The sequence below is a fragment of the Pogona vitticeps genome, chromosome 8 (genome assembly GCF_051106095.1).
Source record: "Pogona vitticeps strain Pit_001003342236 chromosome 8, PviZW2.1, whole genome shotgun sequence".
In the NCBI taxonomy this organism is placed as follows: domain Eukaryota; kingdom Metazoa; phylum Chordata; class Lepidosauria; order Squamata; family Agamidae; genus Pogona; species Pogona vitticeps.
The window spans coordinates 13,187,951-13,208,422 of NC_135790.1; the positions used below are offsets into that span (position 1 = coordinate 13,187,951).

Genomic DNA, 20,472 nt, shown 5'->3' on the forward strand with positions numbered 1-20,472 from the left:
AGGACAGCCCTGGCAAACTATAAGAAGTTCTGTTGTAGAAGAGCTAACTGTTAGCCTGTGCAAACATTATAGGTAAAAACCAAATAAAAATTTTAAAATAATGAAAATAAAAGAACAAATAAATGAGACGAAAACATGGTGGCACGTTCCCTGTGGATGGTGGAAGCTGTTCTCCGTCTCGTCTGGGCTCGGCTCGGCTCCAAGTTCTCCAAACCCTCCTCCCTTCCGGAGCCTTGCTTCGCGGAGAATCTTCCCTTTCCTAAGCCCTCCCCCCCCTCCCTGGTCCCGCCCTCTGGTGGGCCCCGCCCCTCAGCACGCCGGTCAGCTCCTTTCCCCTCCCCCGCCCTCCACACCGTCGGCTCCTCCCCTTCTCTTTCTCCTTCCGCAACTTCCGGGTCCGCCCACTTTGCGGACGATAGAAGGGAAACTGAGAGGCGAGCGTTCTAGCAGGAGAGCTTATATGAGCGTCTGCGCAGTGGTGTCGAGACTTAGACGGCGATAAGATGGCGGCACTGCGGGCCATTCGGGGGATGGTGAACGGAGCCGTGTCGGAGCTGAGCGGCGGAGGGGGGCCGCGGGAGCAGGCAGCGGCCGTCACGCGCGACTACCTTTCCCAACCTCGCCTCAGTGAGTACCAGGAGCGGGCAGCCGTACAAGTGTGCCGTACAACGGGACAACCCTCGCATCCCTTCTCAGTTTCGCTTCCCTCTGCTGTAGGCACTGCGGGAGATATTGGGGGGGGGAGCGCTGTGGGGTGTCCGGTTTTCAGTTATTAATATTATTTACTGCTTTTGCAAACAATCGCCTCTTCCGTGCGAAATCTCTCAAAGTGGCTTACAGCAGAAAATCGTTATTCTTGTTAAGGGCAATAAAAAAACTAATCAGGCAAAATCCAAAAAAACAAAAAACAAACAAATCATATGCATTTTATCAAGAATACTGAGGACAACAGCAGAAATAAACTTTATGTGCATGATGGGCACCCATAGAAATGGATTGAATACAGTATATGCCTAGGTTTCTTAAGTCATTATAAAATGTAACACTTCTATTATCCACTACCACTGTTATTTTCTTCACAGCTACCAAGCTCTAAGCCTTAGAGTCTAAGGTAAAAAAAAACTGTCAGTATTCGATACATTAACGCATGTGATTCCTTTGCTAACTTCTTTCATTCATTCTTTCTCCTCTTGAGGTTAAACCACCTCTTCTTCCCCTCCCCCCAAAAAATCTCTGCTCAAACCTGGCATCTGTTATTGTCTTTCTCATGTATTTTTACATTGGGGCCATAAAACAAACATAAGCCTAATTACTGCATGTAATCAATGAACATTTAGAATGTGAAACTGATATTTCATCTACTATTCACTGTTTCTTTGTCTGAAGTAGACATGTCAATAAAAGCTTACATTAAAATATAATAGTAATTAGTCTTTAAGATGCCACATGTTTTTGTCTTTGTTTTGTTTTGTTTCTTTGAATTTTGCCTGATATGCTTGCACAGACTAACACAACTACCTCTTCTAAAAATAAAACTAAGATCATCATCATTATTATCATAATCATCATCCTTAGTGCAGGTCCATTCTCTCAGAGTGAAGGAGGCCCTCCCATATGGGGATTTTAGTTTAGCACAAGCAGTCCCTGCTTGTTCAGGGTGTGATACCTTGCACTCTAAGCTGGGAATGAATCCAGCTGATCACAGTGGGTCCTCTAAGTGGTTCTCTACCAGTGGAAAACCTAGGTGTTCTTGGACTGCAACTCCCAGAAACTCTGGGAGTTGCAGTCTGAAAACACCTAGGTTACTTAAGGTTGGGAACCACTGCTCCAAGTAACTGTATTGTATTGAATTAAATGTTAGCGTTAAGCATGTTTATTTAAAAGTAAACATCACTGAATTAAATTGGACTTTTTCCACAAGTATGTTTAACATTACAGCATGGACTTCATGCATCTGCTAAAAAGCTTATGCTGATGTAAACCTTTAAGATGTTTCAGGATTCCTTACTGCAATAGATTACAATGACTAGACATTTAGAACCTAGAACTAGTAGTTTTCTTTAACAATAATGGATACCTCCTTACTCTTACTCTCTCCTGCTGCCCAAATAGTATCAAAACCTTTTTTTCCAGGAAAGGGTAAAATATCACAGTGCAATGTGCAGTACTACTTTGGCCAGCTTTTGAACTGTGGTGATCGATGCTATATACTGAGTGACAGAGACCTGGAATGCTGTAATTTCCATATGAGCAGAATGGACAGATAATGGATACTGCTCTTGTGTTCTGTCGCTGTTAGTGTTTGGGTATTTTGAAACCTAGGCTGTTGTCTTTAAATGGGAAACAAAAATAGGTTGGGAAATATCTGACTAATCTGATCAGGCTGAGTCTCAAGGTCATGTGATACACTGCAGAATAATGTGCAGAAGGAGACACAAGCAAGATGGCTGTTGTGTTTGGGGATGTCTAATTCTAGTCTCCAAGTGTGAAATGCTTTTGTAGTATGTTAGTTTCGGACATGTGAGAATAACTGTTAGGTCTCATTTACCATCTTCAGTGTGTGAATTCATTATTGCCCTATAAATGACAGCAGGAGGACATACATGTTCAGAAGTGTGAAGAACTCATTTGGAGCTACCAGTGTAAAAAGAATATGTTAAGTAGCTGTGTTTTGTTACGCAACAACTTTTAAAAGGCCAGACAAATTAATTTGCTGCAACACGTTTTTTTTGTATTTTAAATCTGTTGGACTTCAAAGTGACATGACTGAAAAGCTCTAATAGGAAGCTGGTCACATGATCCCTCTGTGCAAATCTTCTTTTAGCAGTTGTAGCTTCCAGGCACTGAAGGAACCAAGTCTGTAATTCTGTACAAACTCTTGGTAGTAAGTTCTATTGAGACATGTTTTCATGTACAGATGCCTGCAGTTGACCTTTAAATTTCCTTTTAAAGACTATAATAAATGTTAATTTAGCTTCTTCAGCACAATTAGTTTAGAAATCTTGAGATTTGGAAATAGTAAATTCAGATTTCCCCAAGTAACATTTTGAATGAAAAGATTGGGATTTCTTTTAATTGGCAGTAAACTGCTATGCACGTTTCCATATATACTGAAGATATTCACAATTGAAGAGATTATTTGGTGTAACATTTTTTCATACTCTCCTGCCCTGTTTTCACCTAATGGCAGCCATTGGATTTTCTATATGAAAAAGACTCTTTTTTCCTGTATTGATGCATTCTTTTTGTGTTGGGCACATAATCAGTGATAGACCAAATGTTGGGTATATGCCCCATTGTTCTGAGTGTTAAAGGCTGCAACTAGAAAGGGTTGCTAGTGTTGCTCACAGGATTAAATTCAAATGCGGGAGGACTAGGTCCAAATCACTTCTAAGTGTCTCACTTTATCTGTGCAGTCCCATCAGTCTGAAAGCACATCCCTTGGCTGCCATGTGTACAGCCCTTAAGATAATACTGTACCTAACTTGTAGCAGAACCGCATTCAACAGGATTGGTGCATGTTCATTATTTTAAATATGAATTGTCCCTCAGTTCAGCTTTCAGCCTCCAAGAGGTATGCCAGTTCTAGTTCCCGGAATAAACTTGTGGTGGTCAGATTAGTTCTGAAAATGTAAGAGTCTACTTCTCTCTGCAGGAATAGTGGGTTATTGAATAATCCATTCCAGAAGCAGATCAAATCTGAGTGAAGTAGATCTCAGGGGATTCCTGCTGGTGTTGATGGCCAATATTCAGTTGTTTTGTGACTGCCTTGACAGAAATAGCTGTGAAGCTGCTCCTGAAGTAGCTGTCCTGACACCTGGAAAACAGTATTCTCAGTTGATATTATCTTCCCATATAAGATGCCTGCCCTGTCCGTCCAAGAGAAGCTGTTGCTTCCTGCCAGGAGCGTATGCACGCCACTGGAACAGAATGCGGCTGCAACCTTCAAGCAGAAGTTTCCCACAACCTGTTACTATTTATTAGTTACAGTTGTATTTTTTCCAACAGTGAGCTGAATATAGTGTATGTGGCTCTACTTCTCCCCAGTTTATTCTTTGAATTCAGTGAATGATTGGCACATGGGTACCTGCTTATTTTCATGGCTCACTGGGGGTTACAGTTTTGACCTGCTAAATTCTAGTCCTATTCTACTGTCTTTCTTAACTGGAAGTGCCAGAGAGGGAAATGGGACCTTCTGAATGTGTTAGCATGTAATCTGCCACTAGATTCTAATCCCTCTCCATTAATAAAATAAAGCTCTATGCAGATACTGTAGTTTGGTATAGATCCAGATTATAAACATGCAAAAGTGTGACTGATTAGATGGGAAGGCAGGATTCCTATATTCAAAGCAGGATGTGTATATTCTGTTACTGTAACTAAAGGGAGTGAAGACAAGGGTGTGACAGCTTGTGACTGCACACTAAATTTCCTCTGTTGTGCAACTTGCAGAAAGGGGAAAGCCTGTCTTGCAGCAGTAAAAATTGGCTGCACAGACACCACTGAACAAACACTGCAAATTATGCCATTGGGGATTAGTGACAACAGACTATGTGATCAAGCAGTTACCTATCAAAGTAAAACAAGGCCCATCTTCTTCTCTTACATACTTGAATGATTTCTTTTCAGATCATTTCATATTATAAAGATACTGCCATAAAATTGGTCTCTAATTATTCAAGACTGAGACAAAAAAAACAATGCTGCTGAAGTCCTGCTATTTCTTGGAAACAGAGTTCCAGTTCTGTGCATTGCCATTTTACTATATCTCATACAATTGCCTTTTTTTCTTGCTACGTGTCAGTCCCTCTTTTCTCTTGTACCAGAAATCTATCTGCAGAGATATAACTGAGATATCTGCTTAAGCTGGTAGTTTGGAAAAGGTTTGTGCACCACAATTATCAGACTTCCTCAGTCAGCTTTCCTACTTGTTATGCTGGCTGGAAAGGGGTGTGGGGAATTGAAATAAAAAAAATATTTTTTCCCCAAGCTCTGGCTTAAGGATTAGAGAAGTGAATCTTGCTAGATGACCACTAATTCCACTGAAGTTTAACTGTGTTTCTCCTCTCCTTGAGCAAGATGCCTGTGTCGGAAGTAATATATTGCCAGCAGTTTCCATTCTTCAGACAGATGTTTACCCTCAGGTGGACATAATGGGAGGGATAAAATGAGGGAGCATGAGGTACTCTTCCTCCTTTGTAGATCATACCCTAGTGTAAGAGGACTTTGACATCTCAGAAGAGCCCCAGTAGATATCCTGTTGTGAAGGATCCTGCCCCAGTTGGTGGAACAAGGTGAAGGAGTGCCTTTCTAGAGGTTAAGACTGCTGTTCTCATCAGACTTAAACAGCAGTGATAGAAGGTGATGGAAGTTGCAGCTGAACAATATATCCGGAGGGCAAGACTTTCCCCACAGCTGTTCTAACCCATAGTAAGTCTTCTTTCTGCCAGAAAATCAAAATATTTTGAAGGGAGGAAGGCAGAAAGACTTGGCTCCTGGTTAGCAGAAACTGTCCTTTATCTTTTGCCAGCAAAATATCCTGTGTAGTTATACATTACCGATGTAGTCTTTGAATCAGCAAATGATAGCAGCTATCTTGCTGATAATGTAAAAACGAGAAAATCAGATTGTTTGCCTGTTCTGCTGTGGAATTCTCTTCCTGTGAAGATGTGACTGGCCCCCACCCTCCAACAATAATTTATCGTATTGCTTGAGGAATGGGGTATACATGCAAGTCTGCCATGAGTTAACAATTTACTGACTCTTTGCTATGTGTATAACTAGTCTGAGAAGAAAGTTGTAGAAGTGTTTTAATCTGTACTGAAAATCTTAGTAAATATGTTGGATATTTGAGGCAGGTGAGATCATAGTACAGATTGAAGTGCTCACAGCTACATTTTTATATGTTTGGAATTTTACATTTCTCTAACACATGCAGCATAAGGGGGGAGAACTGAGAGCTTCACATGCTAAGATAATGTTTAGGTTGTGTCCTGCCTAAAGAAATAACTGAAAAATAACAGTAACCAAAGAATACACTAAGTAAATTGAGACAAGATGGATCTCCAAGATCTTTTTGAAAAAGATTCATTCTGGGACTTGGGCAACATTCCAGCAGAAATATTTTGCAGCAGTGGATTGCTGCCAGGAATATTTCTCAATATACTATTGTCTGAATTTGGCAGGAAGATAAAATTTTGTGGCTGGTTCATTTGTTTGTGATGAAGTAAAGGAGCTTATCTCTAATATGTTTATTCATTTGATGTTATTATATAGTCAGCATAAGCTTTCTGGCCATTTCAGAAAACATACACAACTTTAAAATTTGTGATAATAAAAGAAGTGTCTGTTCAAGCTATAGTTTCAAGAGCATGGAACATAGACTCTGATAGATGCATTCATACTGAGGGCATGCATTCTGAGGAGTTTATGCCTGGGTTGTTCAGTTTTAAAACAGATTAATGAACTTTAATTAATTTAACTATACTGAGGTGTTTGACAAACTTGATGCAGCTATGCATAGTTACACAGTTAATACAGCTTGAAGTGGGGAAGAGTGATTGTTCTGAGAGATAAAATTACAGAGCTGGCTCTCTCTCTCTTGCTTTGGAGCAACCATCCAACTTAGTAGACACATACCAGGCACATCCTTCCCTCTTGGGGTTCGCAGTGGTGAGCTAATGATGACAAGATGAGAGCTGTTCTGGTCATATACTTTTGTTAGTGCACTAGTAAAAAATAATCTCTTGGAAACTGAAACATAGGTCTTAGAATCTCAGAGGAAAGTTTTTATTGTGCATCAACAAACTTTGTTACTAGTTATATGCAGTGTAAATATCTCTGTGTTGACATAGCATATCTACCTGTGCAGATTTACCTACCAGGTGACCTTTTTTGGTAACAAGTTAAGGAATACTCCATGTTGATTTTCATTATAAAAAGGAAATAGCATGTTTTGTGCATCTCCAAGTTTAAAATCTTCAAAATAATGTTCTAATACTTCAATTTCAATGAAAGTTACTATTAAAAATATAAATAGCAATTTCAATTCCTCATCATGATATAGATCCAAGGAGAGAAATCTTACCTAAATTTAATAGCTAATGTGGTTAATCAGAGGTGACCAGGTGTTCTATACAGATGGGTGAGCTGGCTGATGTCTTTTATGGCTAAAATAAACTCAAAGTAGGCTTAATGAGAGATTATTGTTCTGTCCTTCATCCAGTTGGATTTTTAAACTTTCAAGAAGCTAGCATTAAAGTGCAATTTCAGCCTCTTAGCAAGTCGATAAATAATTTTGCAAGTAGGTTCTTATATAAGATTTTTGGGAAATGAAAACATCAGGAAGTGGGGTTTTGACCACAAGAACACGTTACAACTGTTTTTAGGGACGGAAGCATACTTTTGTCCATTTGTTATAGCAGATTGATACCATGATACAGTGATCCCTTCAACTACTCTTGAAAAGTGGCAGTCACAAAACTCAGGATTTTTGTGAGTTTTTCAGTTTGTAAGTCTTGTTATGCTCAGTGAAACATTTATTACATGAATGTCTAGGTCTTGCAGCTGTACAACAGACTCTTCTGCACTTTTACTTGGATGCAAGTCCCACTCTGTTTAAAACGCTTACCTCGAATTAAATGTGCATAAATTTGCAGGCAGAAATGTTATCAATCAGCTGTCCTATTCTTGGAATAATCTTGTTTGTTCATCTCTTCCCTAGAGATGGCTGATTAATGATTACCACAGTGTCATGTGAACCTAATAAAGCTGGTTGGTTTACAGTAATGATTCTCTTTTCATAAGTTGTGTAAGATTGAGTCAGAAAATTTGACACCTCAGAGGAAAAATATTATCTTGGGGAAGACAGTGTATTTAATTAAGAACTCTACTGCTTGCTACCAGCTTCTTGCTCCACTATATATCTTTTTTTTTAAAATTGCTACTTTAAAAAAATGCATTTATTTAATCTTCTGCTGTATGAAAAACCTTGGGTAAAATGACTAGTACAGTCAATATTTAAGAAAATTGAAGTAAAATTACAATTATAGTAGAATTAAAAGAGAATGAAAGAAAGCACTGTTAGCTAGGGGCCTAGAGCACAACTAGAATCTAGATATACAAAAGATAAAATAGAAGGCTTCTACTTAGAGCAAACGATTTTTGACAAACTTTTATTAGGTTCAAAAGAACAAACTGTTAAGAAAATGTATAATTATATGTTGGAAATTAAGATGCAAGATGAAATGGTTAAGGAATGTATGATTAAGTGGGCACAAAATATAGGGCATAACATTGATATTGACCAATGGCTGAAAATATGGCAAAATAATATAAAGCTTACAGGATCGGTGAACTTTAAAGAGAATATATATAAGATGTTTTATAGATGGCACATGACCCCAGAAAAATTGTCAAAGATGTATACAGATGTATCAAATAAATGTTGGAAATGTGAATCACAAGTGGGAAGCTATTATCATATGTGGTGGTCATGTGGAGTAGCGAAACAATATTGGAAAAGAGTACATGTAATGTTGGAACAAATATTGCTCTGTAAAGTGCCATTAACCCCAGAACTGTTTTTATTGAGTATGATACCTGAAAATATAGATAAGTGAAAGAATTATATAGTTATATACATAGTTACGGCAGCTAGAATTTTATATGCTAAAAATTGGAAAAGATCAACGGTACCGAAACAAGAAGATCTTATTGAAAAGATACGGGAAATAGCCGAAATGGACATTTTATCAGAAGTCATGAAGGACTATCCCTTGCAAAAGGCAACAGAAAGATGGGATCTATTTAACAAGTGGACAGAATCAACAGGCAGCTTGTGAACAGTACATATTGAAAGGAGAACTGAATCTAGAAGGCAGAAAAGAGTAAATAGAATAATTTAAAATCTTGATATGGCAATAGGTACAGAATGGATGAAAGTATGTTATTGTCTCCCCTCTTCCTCATCAATCCCAATTCCCTTTTCCTTTTTGTTATCCCTTATAAAAAATAAAAAATACAAAAAAAAAAGAAAGAAAGCACTGTTAGCTAGGGATATGCATTCAGTTTATTTAGGCTTCAACTCCCAGAACTCTGGGAATTCCAGCCCACAGACCCCCACCTATGGATACTTTCAGACACCTATATGTTCTTCACCAGGAGGAGGGCCAGTCTTGAGAGCACCATGCCTGTCTCAGGCATACTTTGAGTAGTTAATGTACAAAAATTGGAGGCTACTGCACTGCCCATCACAAATATTAACCCAGTTCAGTAGAAAACACCTTTAGAACTCTTAATGGTGCAGATAAGCTGTCTATGAAAAACTGAGCTGCAGTGAAGTCAGGTGAACATTCTTCAGCAGGTTTTGAAGCTCAAGCAGTTTTGTATAGTTGGGACCAATTCTAACATTTTCAGTTTAAACATCAAAACCATCAATTTGAGGCAAGCCTGACCAAAAATGGGAACCAGTGCCTTGATAAAGTATCAGATTTACGTGTTCAAATCTGTCAGCTCTTTTAGTATCATGGCAACTAACAGGCAGCCATAAAAAAGTCCCATGCAAAGTGTATCGTGATTGTCTAACTTGGAGGTGATTAAGGTACGATACCATGGGCCAGTGTCACTTTACTTAGCTCTTCTGTATCTTGCCATTCAGAAGAAAGACTAGATGTGAAGAATGAAGCCCATACTTTTGGTCCCAGAATTTGGCCATACATCCTGAAAGGAAACCAAGTGAGAAATATGCAGTTGTGAATTCTCAAGAGTCCAAGTGTTTGTGGAAATGCAGACCCCACTGTCCATATTTAATTTTTAGAAAAACAACAATGCCCTATTTAGCAAATGTGCATAGGTATTAAAAGGGTTAGCTGATTGTCACTACTGTATACATGATAAGCAGTTCTCTAGCTATGTATTTGATATCCTTGTGTTTTTTTTATTTCACTTAAAATATTTGTACCCCTCCTTTCTCTTTTAAAAGAACCTAAGAGGTGGCATACAGAATGAAAAGATAATATGTAAAGCTAAAAAAAGTATACAAATGCTAAAAAGGATCAAATAAATACCACCCTAATAAATAGGAAACAAAAGCAATACTAAAACACATTCAAAACAGTAAGGCACAACATTCATTTTTACAAAAATTATCCATGTGGTTGAATCCTGTCCCACAAATAGGTTCAGTACCTTGGATAGCTGCTATAATGTTCTGGAGTAGACTTATCTCCTCCACAAAATCAGTCTCCTGCACTTACTTAACCTATTAATATGCATTTTGCACTGTCTGCAGTTTTATTTAATGGAATTTAGAGATGAGTGTGTACCTTCCAACCTCGTCTGTATCCAAATGTACAGGTCAGAACTGCCTCATTTCAGACAGTCATGTACTTTTCCAAGGGTTGGGGGAGACTCACTTGCAAAGTAGCATTTCCTATTGATTTTACAGTGGCTTATTTTATTAAAAGAAATAGCATTGCTAAAACAATAAATTATTTTTAAAGGAGTAAATAAATTTAATATTAAAACTAGTAAATAAAAAGAGTAGTAAAATAGTATTTTGCACCAGAAAAGGAATAATCTGCCAGACAACTTTAAATGCACAAGTGCTTGGCAGAGAATCCAGAGATGAACTAGCTTGTAGATGATTCTCCCAGTCGGTAGCCTAGTTTCCAGAAATATGCCCAGGCAAGACACCAAAGGGTTTTTATTCCTACTGATGATAAAATGTACCAATGAGCTAATTTTAACAGAAAAACTGATTTTATTTGAGCTGAGAAATACTTGATCCTTCTTACTTCTGTCAATAGAGTACAAGAGTAGTAGGTGTTGACATTTCCTTGCAGTGCACTGAAGAGGAGGGAAAAGGAAGGGAATAGAAGGTGGGGCATAGTCCCTAATACTGCTGTGAGTTACTCAGTCCAAGCCCACAGAAGAAACATATTCATTCACATTCTTACACATGTATGAAAAAAAAATCTGGAATGCAGTAGGTAGTTGAATAGCAATACAACAACTTGCCTAAATGTAAAATGACTGCCTGAGCAGCTGTAGGGGGAGAAATATAAACTCTAACCTTTCCCAAGATATCAGTGGTCGGACTACATAGAAGTCTGGGCATTCCTTGGTGGTTAAAGTATTAATCTTTTTTTCTATGGCAACTCCTCCTTTTACTACTTTTTGAACCTTGTCTCAAAGGGTGTTACAATCCACAGCTTTCTAGTCAGTGTGAAATTTTCTGGCTTTATAGCAAAAGTGTAAAATGACTAAACCTTACTATAAGTTTTCCTTCTCGTGTTGTCTTGTACGCTCAACGTAGAAGGATTTTCTGAAAGATGTCCAAGTTCCAATATATGTACACAAGTTATCCTTGTGTCCACTAAAGGCATGGAATATTTTATGCTCTTAAATCTTGGGCTGCTGCTTTGTGTATCTGGATCTTGACTGCTGTAGGGCTATTGTAATCTCCAGATTCTAAACAGTAAAGAGAGATGCAATGCAAAGGATTTGAAAGGGAATTAGCGGAGTTAGAACTGTGGCAAGACCAAAAAACCTGCAGCACTTTAAAAAGTAATACCTGCATTACAGTTTGATGTTTCATGGACTACAACTTTGTCAGTGATATCTTTCAACCAATTCTGTGTTTGAGACACAATTAATAAATCAAAGGTTCTTCGTAGTGGTCTCTGTGAATGCACACAATTGGGTTAATCCTGTGCCTGTGCAGGACACTCGGAAGATTCTAGAGCTATAGAAAAAAAGAGTCAATTAGCTCCCCCCCGAGGGAATATAGGCTCCTCCTCCTCCTCTTCCTTTCAGTTCCTCTTTTTCCGCCGTACCATTAGGACGCTAGGAAGACCAGCGCATCTACAATTTAAGTATTCTAGCTTAGCTAGTCCTTTTATTCTTTCCCTTTTTTTCTTATTGTTGTTTTATTGCTATCCTTCGACAGAACCTGCCTTAATTTTAGTTTTGCTGTCGTTCTGTTCCCCCTCCCCTTTTGACAGATTCCCTTTTTGTTTTATGGCCCCTTGGGGCTTCAAGCAGTGTGTCGTCTGTTCTCAAAAAATTCCTCTTTCAGACGGCCACAATAAGTGCTTGTTTTGTCTGGTAGAATCTCGACCAGACCTGCATTGCTTTGATCTTTTCTCTACGAGAAGACTCTTCTTCCCGCCATGGAAGGCTCCTCCCTCCCTGCACCAACCCCTCCACGTTTGGAGGCCTCTAAACAGACTTCCCCCGTTGAGCAGTCGACTCCTCGGTGTACCAACCTAGGAGGAATAGGGGTGGAGGTGTCTGTGTTCCCTTAGACATTTTGGGGAGAGATGGCACTCCCACCATAGCTTCCTGACCCAGGTCTCAGGTTCCACACCCACCTATCGGAAATATTGGAGGACATAATGCACCTGCCTCCAATACTGTCCCTCCTCTCACAGAATGACGGGGACCTTCTCCATCCCGATGTCCGGTCTCTTCACCTGATGGTGTGGAGGATATCCTCAAATTCCGTGCGGTTCTAGATCAGGCCCGAAGGCCGTCTACCTCTCGGCTGTAGGAGAACAAATGGAAAACTTTCACCAAATTTGCCCAAGCTGAAAGCATGATCACAATACCGGCATCCTTACGCAAGGTACTTACCTTCATCTCTTTAATCTGGGATTGGCTCATTCCACACTCAAAGTCTACATTTCGGCATTTGTGGCTCACCAACTTCCCCGATCACACTCCGCCAGGATCTTCTCCGACCCGACTCGTAAAAGATTTTTAAAGGGCCTACAGAACATACGGCCACCCTCACAGCACATTGTACCGCAATGGTCTCTCCCACTCATCTTGGAAGCTCTCACCAAGCCTCCATTTGAACCCATGGCTACTTGCTCAGAGAAACTACTTTCCCTGAAGACTGCATTTCTTGTAGCCATTACATCGGCCAGAAGAGTGATTGAGCTCGCTGCGCTCCGGTTGGCCCCTCTGTACCTACAGATGCACCCGGAAAAAGCCACCCTATACCCTGGATGTTTCTTTTTTTTATCTAAGGTGGTATCGGACTTTCATATCAATCAGCCCATTGTGCTTCCAACATTGTTTCCATCCCCATTCACGGCATTAGAGCATAAACTCCATACCGTCGATGTCAGAAGAGCTCTTGCCTTCTACCTTCATCATACTAAACACATTAGGCGCTCCCCACGCCTCCTTCTGTGTTATCATGGACCACATAAAGGTGCTCCCGCTTCTCCACAATCAGTATCCAGATGGATTGTACAGCTCATACAACTGGCTTACCAGCTTGCCAATAAGCTTGTACCAGACGGTCTGAAGGCTCACTCTACCAGAGTGGTCTCCATGTCGACTGCCCTACTCAGGGGCATTCAGTTACAGAACATCTGCAAGGCGGCTACCTGGGCCAACCCGTTGACATTCGCCAGACATTACTGCCTGGACGTCAGAGCCAAAAATTATGCGCCGTTTGGAAGGGCGATACTGTCATCCTTAATATCATGACAGACCTTCTTCAAGTGAGTACAGCTTGCTATTCACCCAATTGTGTGCATTCACAGAGACCACTATGAAGAAAGTTAGGTTACCTACCTGTAACTTTGGTTCTTCTAGTGGTACTCTGTGAATTCACACATCCCTCCCTTCCTCCCCTCTATCCATCACAATACCGTGTCATGATACCTTGCTATCTAATTTCATAAAGTATGGTAGATTTAAGGAACTGAAAGGAAGAGGAAGAGCCTATATATGCTCGGGGGGGGGAGCTAATTGACTCTTTTTTTCTATAGCTCTAGAATCTTCCGAGTGTCTTGCGCAGGCACAGGATTAACCCAATTGTGTGAACTGAGTACCACTAGAAGAACCAAAGTTACAGGTAGGTAACCTAACTTTCTTGCCTTCATAGTAATTCCCATCACTTGAATTTGAAAGAAGGTTGCTACCAACTTCAACAATTGGTAAAATAGTTTTATAGGAACTTATAGATATTGGCATGGGGGCACAGCAGTGGTGAAACAAAGTACAAAAGGTTGATTTAGCTTTGTTAGAACAGTTAGTGTAGATGAGTTTTATTCAATACATGCCATAACTGTTAACTTCTTCCCAAAGCAGGATCCTCAAATGTAGCATGATGGTTCTGATGAAGATACTGGTCAGAAAATATAGGTGCATTTCCAGAGTCCTGAAATCATATTTAATCATTTATTTTTGTACATGTGTTGAATCAGACCTCTGCTAGACTAAGTGTGTCTCTTTGGTTATTTTTCAGCATATAGGACAGTATCTGGAGTCAATGGACCTCTAGTAATCTTGGATCAGGTCAAGGTAATGCTGGGTTTTAATAAATGTTTGACTAAATGGATAGTCACTTCATCTCTGGATCTTCCTGGTCCTCTTCTACCAGGTTCATACAAGCTATTAAATAAAAAAGGTTAATAACTTTTCATGTCTTATTTCCAAGGCCGAGTTCAGCTATTGCAGAGAATGTTCTTGCAATAAAATGTGTTGATGCATGAAAGTGTTCCCTGCAACTCTTCCACTTAAATGTCCAACTTTGAAAATGCTAAAATGGATATTTTTGGCTTGGAATAGACTCAAGATGTAATGCGAGCTTTTCTCCTGCTTTGCAACACAATATTGTGGCCATTTAACCTAAGCCTTGAAAACTATCATTTGGGGTCATATTCTGTCTTCATGTATAATCATTTAATTTTGCAGGAGTCAAGAGACTATAGCTAGTGGCTTAAGCCATATACAACATTCCCAGTTAAAGTTCAGATACAGTGGTGTCTTGCTTGACAAGGATAATCTGTTCGAGCAAAATGGCTGTAGAACGAAATCGTCGTCAAGCGAAAGTAAAAAAACCATTGAAATGCATTGAAAACTGGTTCAGTGTGCTCCAAAGGGTGAAATACCTCAGCGTCCAGCGAAGATCCTCCATAGGGCGGCCATTTTCCAGTGCCTGTAAAGTGAAAAAGCCTTCCTAAACATAGCGGGGAGCCATTTTGAAACCACGGGCGGCCATTTTGAAACCTGACAATCAGCTCTTTTGATCGTCGTAAAGCGAAAAATCGGTACCCGAAGCAGGGAACTGATCATCGTCAAGCGATTTTTTCCTAGTAATACATCGTTTTGCTATCACTATAGCGATCGCAAAATACGCATCGTTAAGCGATTTCCTCGTCTAACGAGGTTATCGTCAAGCGGGACACCACTGTAGTTTTGTTTTGTTTTTCAAGATGGACTAATGCTATCACCATTAAGGAGTTCTGGTATATATAGGAACAGAGCAGGCCTAGCTATGAACATTACTGTACTATTGCCTTACACCTTAAACCAAGGTACATTTATAGAATTTAGTATACATGTACCTTGGAACCCCCTAAATATGCATTCTTAGACAATAAGATTCCCACTGAAACATGCAACCCCATAAGCAACAAACTATTTCTTTGAATGTTTGAAGCTTGTTGGAGAGAGCAAATTATAGCAAGATCAAAATAAATAACTGTAGATACTGTAAGCCTTCTAGAGGAGAAAACTAAACACAATTATTTGTCAACAATAGAGTGCTTTAAGTGCCATTTAGTAATGGGTGGTTTACGGTTCTTGACTGTGTGATGTGAAAAGATTGGTGAAGCATTTACCTAACCTGAGATTTGTGGGAAAGAAGCAAGCAGACTGGTATCCCTTTGATTCTGGTCTGTTCTTGACAGAAATGTCTGGACCCATTTAACCCTTATTCTTGCTGCTTAGTTTCCTAGATATGCAGAGATTGTGCACTTAACCCTACCTGATGGAACAAAGAGAAGTGGACAGGTGCTAGAAGTCAGTGGATCCAAAGCTGTAGTTCAGGTAATTGGTGGCACCACCTATTCAATATTATGTATCTGTTTTTCAGTAGGGACATAGACTGAAGATAGTTGGCATAAATTTTCTGTACCATAGAGATCCACTAAATCTCGCCATATGTGCGACAGCAGAAAACTCGGCTTTCTCCACCTTTTAAGGAGAAAGGTGGCATAGAAATATTTTTAATTAATAAATAGTTATATCAGCAGTAGCAGTGACAAACTCTACATGGTACAAGGCCATTAAGTTTTGACAGTTCAGTTGCCTCTTTTTCCTTTGCTGTTTTTATCTCAACATGAGTATTGAATTATAGAAGTTATTTAGATTGCTTAAACATAACCTTATATTAAGTGCTATTGTACACCATTAACCTGTCTTTGTCTAACTTTTATGTTTTTTACCTAATCCGCCTAAGTGCAGCAAAATATACCACCAGAATAAACAACAACAAAAAATATTTCCCTTCTTTCCTTTTATTTGAGGTTTTTGAGGGAACTTCGGGAATTGATGCTAAAAGAACATCTTGTGAATTTACTGGGGATATTCTTCGAACCCCAGTATCTGAAGATATGCTTGGTAGGTGAAGGTTCCATTTCTTGGGCAGATAACTTTCCCGCATAGTATCAGTCCTCTATATGCTCTGGCTACTGCTTTGTTAATACAACTCCTTGTGTTCTTGTCTTTGCAGGCCGTGTGTTTAATGGATCAGGGAAACCCATTGACAGAGGGCCCATGGTCCTGGCTGAAGACTACCTTGATATCATGGGTTGGTTTACAATTAACATAAGGTTTGCCCTTTGATGTTACAGAAATGAGTTTGCAACTCATGGTGTGAAAGGTGCTGGTCAGCATAAATAAAACAAGAGTTCAGTGAATATCTATGGTATATAACTGGAGATTAAACAGTTGTTTGATTGTACTTTCACTTTTCAGAGATGGGCTTTCATATGCAGAAAAACAGGATGGTTCTCTCCTAACCCTCCTTGGTTACAAATCTGACTGGCAATAGAGATCTTCAGTCACTCAGAGGCTTGATGATTTATTCTGTTTATTTTCAGTCAGTTATTTACATTTTTACGGCATTCCTATGCCACAGTTATTTACCAAATTATATTTAGAGTAACTAGTAAACCCAGGCATGGAGAAATGTGTCGACTAGAATATTCACCAATCCTAGTCAACTTGTAAAGGGTAAGGCTGGTGGGATTTGTGGAATACCATTATCAGAAGGTCTTTGCATTCACCAACCCTGAAATAAAATGGCCCATTAAATGTAGCATAGAGAAAAAAGGGCGGGATATCTCACACATGCACTGATGCAAGATATTAGACATTTAAACTTATTTTGTATAAAGTTACTAGCTTGTTGGGAATGGTCTTTGAAATAAACATACCTTTTCTTGTTTGTGAAAACAGATCTAAAGCACATAGCCATTCTCCTAAGCAGGTGCTAAAACAGAAAACTGTGAAGAGCTCATTCATTTCTATTTCTCCCCCAATATTATCTGTCTTTTTAAAAGGCAGTGATGTTAATCCCTTATCCATACAGATAACAGAAAGGCCTACACAAAAGCTTTTCTTCATGAGAAAGTTCACATGAATTGGACAGATATTTATTTATTTAAAATATTTTTACCCTGTCTTTCTCCTTAAAAAAGGACCTAAGGAAGCTTGTTTCATTAAAATCACAATATTAAAAGCTAAAAACAGTAAATTATTCAAATATTTAAAAGAATTAAACACTGCATTGAAAATTTTATTTTTTTGTTAAATTTAAAACCAACAAAAATATAACCCATTCCATTTTAAAAACCCTCTTAAACAGCCAGTCACTAAGGGAAAGCTTGCCTGAAGAGAACGGTCTCCACTTACTTGCAGAAGGACAGCAAAGATGGGGTCAGCCTGGCTTCCTGTATGAGGGAGTTCCAGAGTCTGGGAGCAGCACCATTGTCTCCATCAAAGGCACTTATGAGGGTGGTGTGACTGAGATAAAGGGTTTCTGATTATCTTAACGTCAAAGCAAGCTCATAAAGGGTCTTTGATATAGTTTGGACCAAAGCTATTTAGGGCTTTATAAGTTAAAACCAGAACTTCAATTTGTGCCCAGAAACACATCAGCAGCCAATGAAGCTGCTGTAACAAGAGAGTTATGTAATCCACTAATGAGAACGGTGACTGTTCCAAAGTCTGTCTGTAGTATCCTGACCAAGATTCATGTTTTCCCCAGAGATTGTGGCACATAAAAATAAACATGTGCTCAAAATGTCAAACTGGTTTAAACAGACTAAAATAATGGATGTTTTCCTTCTCAAATTAAAATAGGTCAGCCAATCAATCCTCAGTGTCGAATCTACCCAGAAGAGATGATTCAGACAGGCATTTCTGCCATAGATGGCATGAATAGCATTGCTAGAGGACAGAAAATTCCCATTTTCTCTGCTGCTGGGTTGCCCCATAATGAGGTATGTAACAAATTAATGAAAGCAAGCTACTAGGATGTCTCAGGTTTGCAAGGTATTATGAAAAATGCATTCAGTGTGTGCAAAGCACATTAATAAAGAGCACAAGGAATACATTTTTGTCCTATAATCATTGTGAAAGTCTTGTATGTATTACTGGATTTCAGCATTTTTGAGTCAAATGAGTATTTTAGAAGGAAATGGTGCCCAATGCCTCTGGACAAAGTGGGGGCTAACACATGAGCCCTCTCCACTCCACTCTAACATTTAAAAATAGTTACAGTAGAAAAACACAACCTTATTCCTTCTAGGAAGTGCAGAGAGCACTCCTTCATGGATTGCTGCCTTGTCGTGGCGAAGGGGCTTGAGTAACTCAGAGAAGCTATGGGCTATGCCGTGCAGGGACACCCAAGACGGACAGGACATAGTGAAGAGTTCCGACTAAACGCGATCCACCTGGAGCAGGAACTGGCAAGCCACTCCAGTATCTTTGCCAAGAACGCCCCATGATCAGAAACAAAAGGCTAAAAGATATGACGCTGGAAGATGGGCCCCTCAGGTCGGAAGGCGTCCAACATGCTACTGAGGAAGAGCGGAGGACAAGTACAAGTAGCTCCAGAGCTAATGAAGTGGTTGGGCCAAAGCCGAAAGGACGCTCAGCTGTGGACGTGCCTGGAAGTGAAAGGAAAATCCAATGCTGCAAAGAAAAATACTGCATAGGAACCTGGAATGTAAGATCTATGAACTTTGGGAAGCTGGAGGTGGTCAAACAGGAGATGGCAAGAATAAACATCGACATCCTGGGCATCAGTGAACTAAAATGGACAGGAATGGGCGAATTCAGCTCAGATGATTATCATATCTACTATTGTGGGCAAGAATCCCGTAGAAGGAATGGAGTAGCCCTCATAGTCAACAAAAGAGTGGGAAAAGCTGTAATGGGATACAATCTCAAAAATGATAGAATGATGTCAATACGAATCCAAGGCAGACCATTCAACATCACAATAATCCAAGTTTATGCACCAACCAGCATTGCTGAGGAGACTGAAATTGAACAATTCCATGAAGATTTACAACACCTTCTAGAACTGACACCAAAGAAAGATGTTCTTCTCATTCTAGGGGACTGGAATGCTAAAGTAGGGAGCCAAGAGATAAAAGGAACAACAGGGAAGTTTGGCCTTGGAGTTCAGAACGAAGCAGGACAAAGGCTAATAGAGTTTTGTCAAGAGAATAAGCTGGTCATCACAAACACTCTTTTCCAGCAACACAAGAGGCGACTCTATACATGGAAATCACCAGATGGGCAATATCGAAATCAGATTGATTATATTCTCTGCAGCCAAAGATGGAGAAGCTCTATACAGTCAGCAAAAACAAGACCTGGAGCTGACTGCGGTTCTGATCATCAGCTTCTCATAGCAAAATTCAAGCTTAGACTGAAGAGATTAGGAAAAATCACTGGGCCACTCAGGTATAATCTAAACCAAATCCCTTATGAATACACAGTGGAAGTAAAGAACAGATTTAAGGAACTAGATTTGGTGGACAGAGTGCCTGAAGAACTTTGGATAGAGGCTCGTAACATTGTCCAGGAGGCAGCAACAAAAACCATCCCAAAGAAAAGGAAATGCAAGAAAGCAAAGTGGCTGTCCAACGAGGCCTTACAAACAGCAGAGAAGAGAAGGGAAACAAAAATGCAAGGGAGATATGGAAAGTTACAGAAAATTGAATGCAGACTTCCAAAGAATAGCAAGGAGAGACAAGAGGGCCTTCTTAAATGAACAATGCAAAGAAATAGAGGAAGATAACAGAAAAGGAAAGACCAGAGATCTGTTCAGGAAAATTGGACATATTAGAGGAACATTTTGCGCAAAGACGAACATGATAAAAGACAAAAATGGGAGGGACCTAACAGAAGCAGAAGATGTCAAGAAGAGGTGGCAAGAATACACAGAGGAATTATATCAGAAAGATTTGGATATCCTGGACAACCCAGACAATGTAGTTGCTGACCTTGAGCCAGACATCCTGGAGAGCGAAGTCAAGTGGGCCTTAGAAAGCCTGGCTAACAACAAGGCCAGTGGAGGTGATGGCATTCCAGTTGAACTATTTAAAATCTTGAAAGATGATGCTGTTAAGGTGCTACATTCAATATGCC

The 20,472-nt window shown here is 39.6% G+C and overlaps 1 protein-coding gene across 1 annotated transcript in view; it reads left to right on the forward strand.

The window, feature by feature from the left end:
* Positions 1-383: 383 nt before the first annotated feature.
* ATP6V1B2 (ATPase H+ transporting V1 subunit B2) overlaps positions 384-20,472 on the forward strand; it is a 37,099-nt gene continuing 17,010 nt past the window's right edge. Inside the window, exons 1-6 of the mRNA XM_020812319.3 lie at positions 384-627; positions 14,267-14,322; positions 15,754-15,852; positions 16,332-16,425; positions 16,538-16,615; positions 18,172-18,311. Of these exons, the coding sequence (XP_020667978.1) occupies positions 504-627; positions 14,267-14,322; positions 15,754-15,852; positions 16,332-16,425; positions 16,538-16,615; positions 18,172-18,311 (591 nt within the window). The 5' untranslated portion in view covers positions 384-503. The remainder of the gene's footprint in view (positions 628-14,266; positions 14,323-15,753; positions 15,853-16,331; positions 16,426-16,537; positions 16,616-18,171; positions 18,312-20,472) is intronic.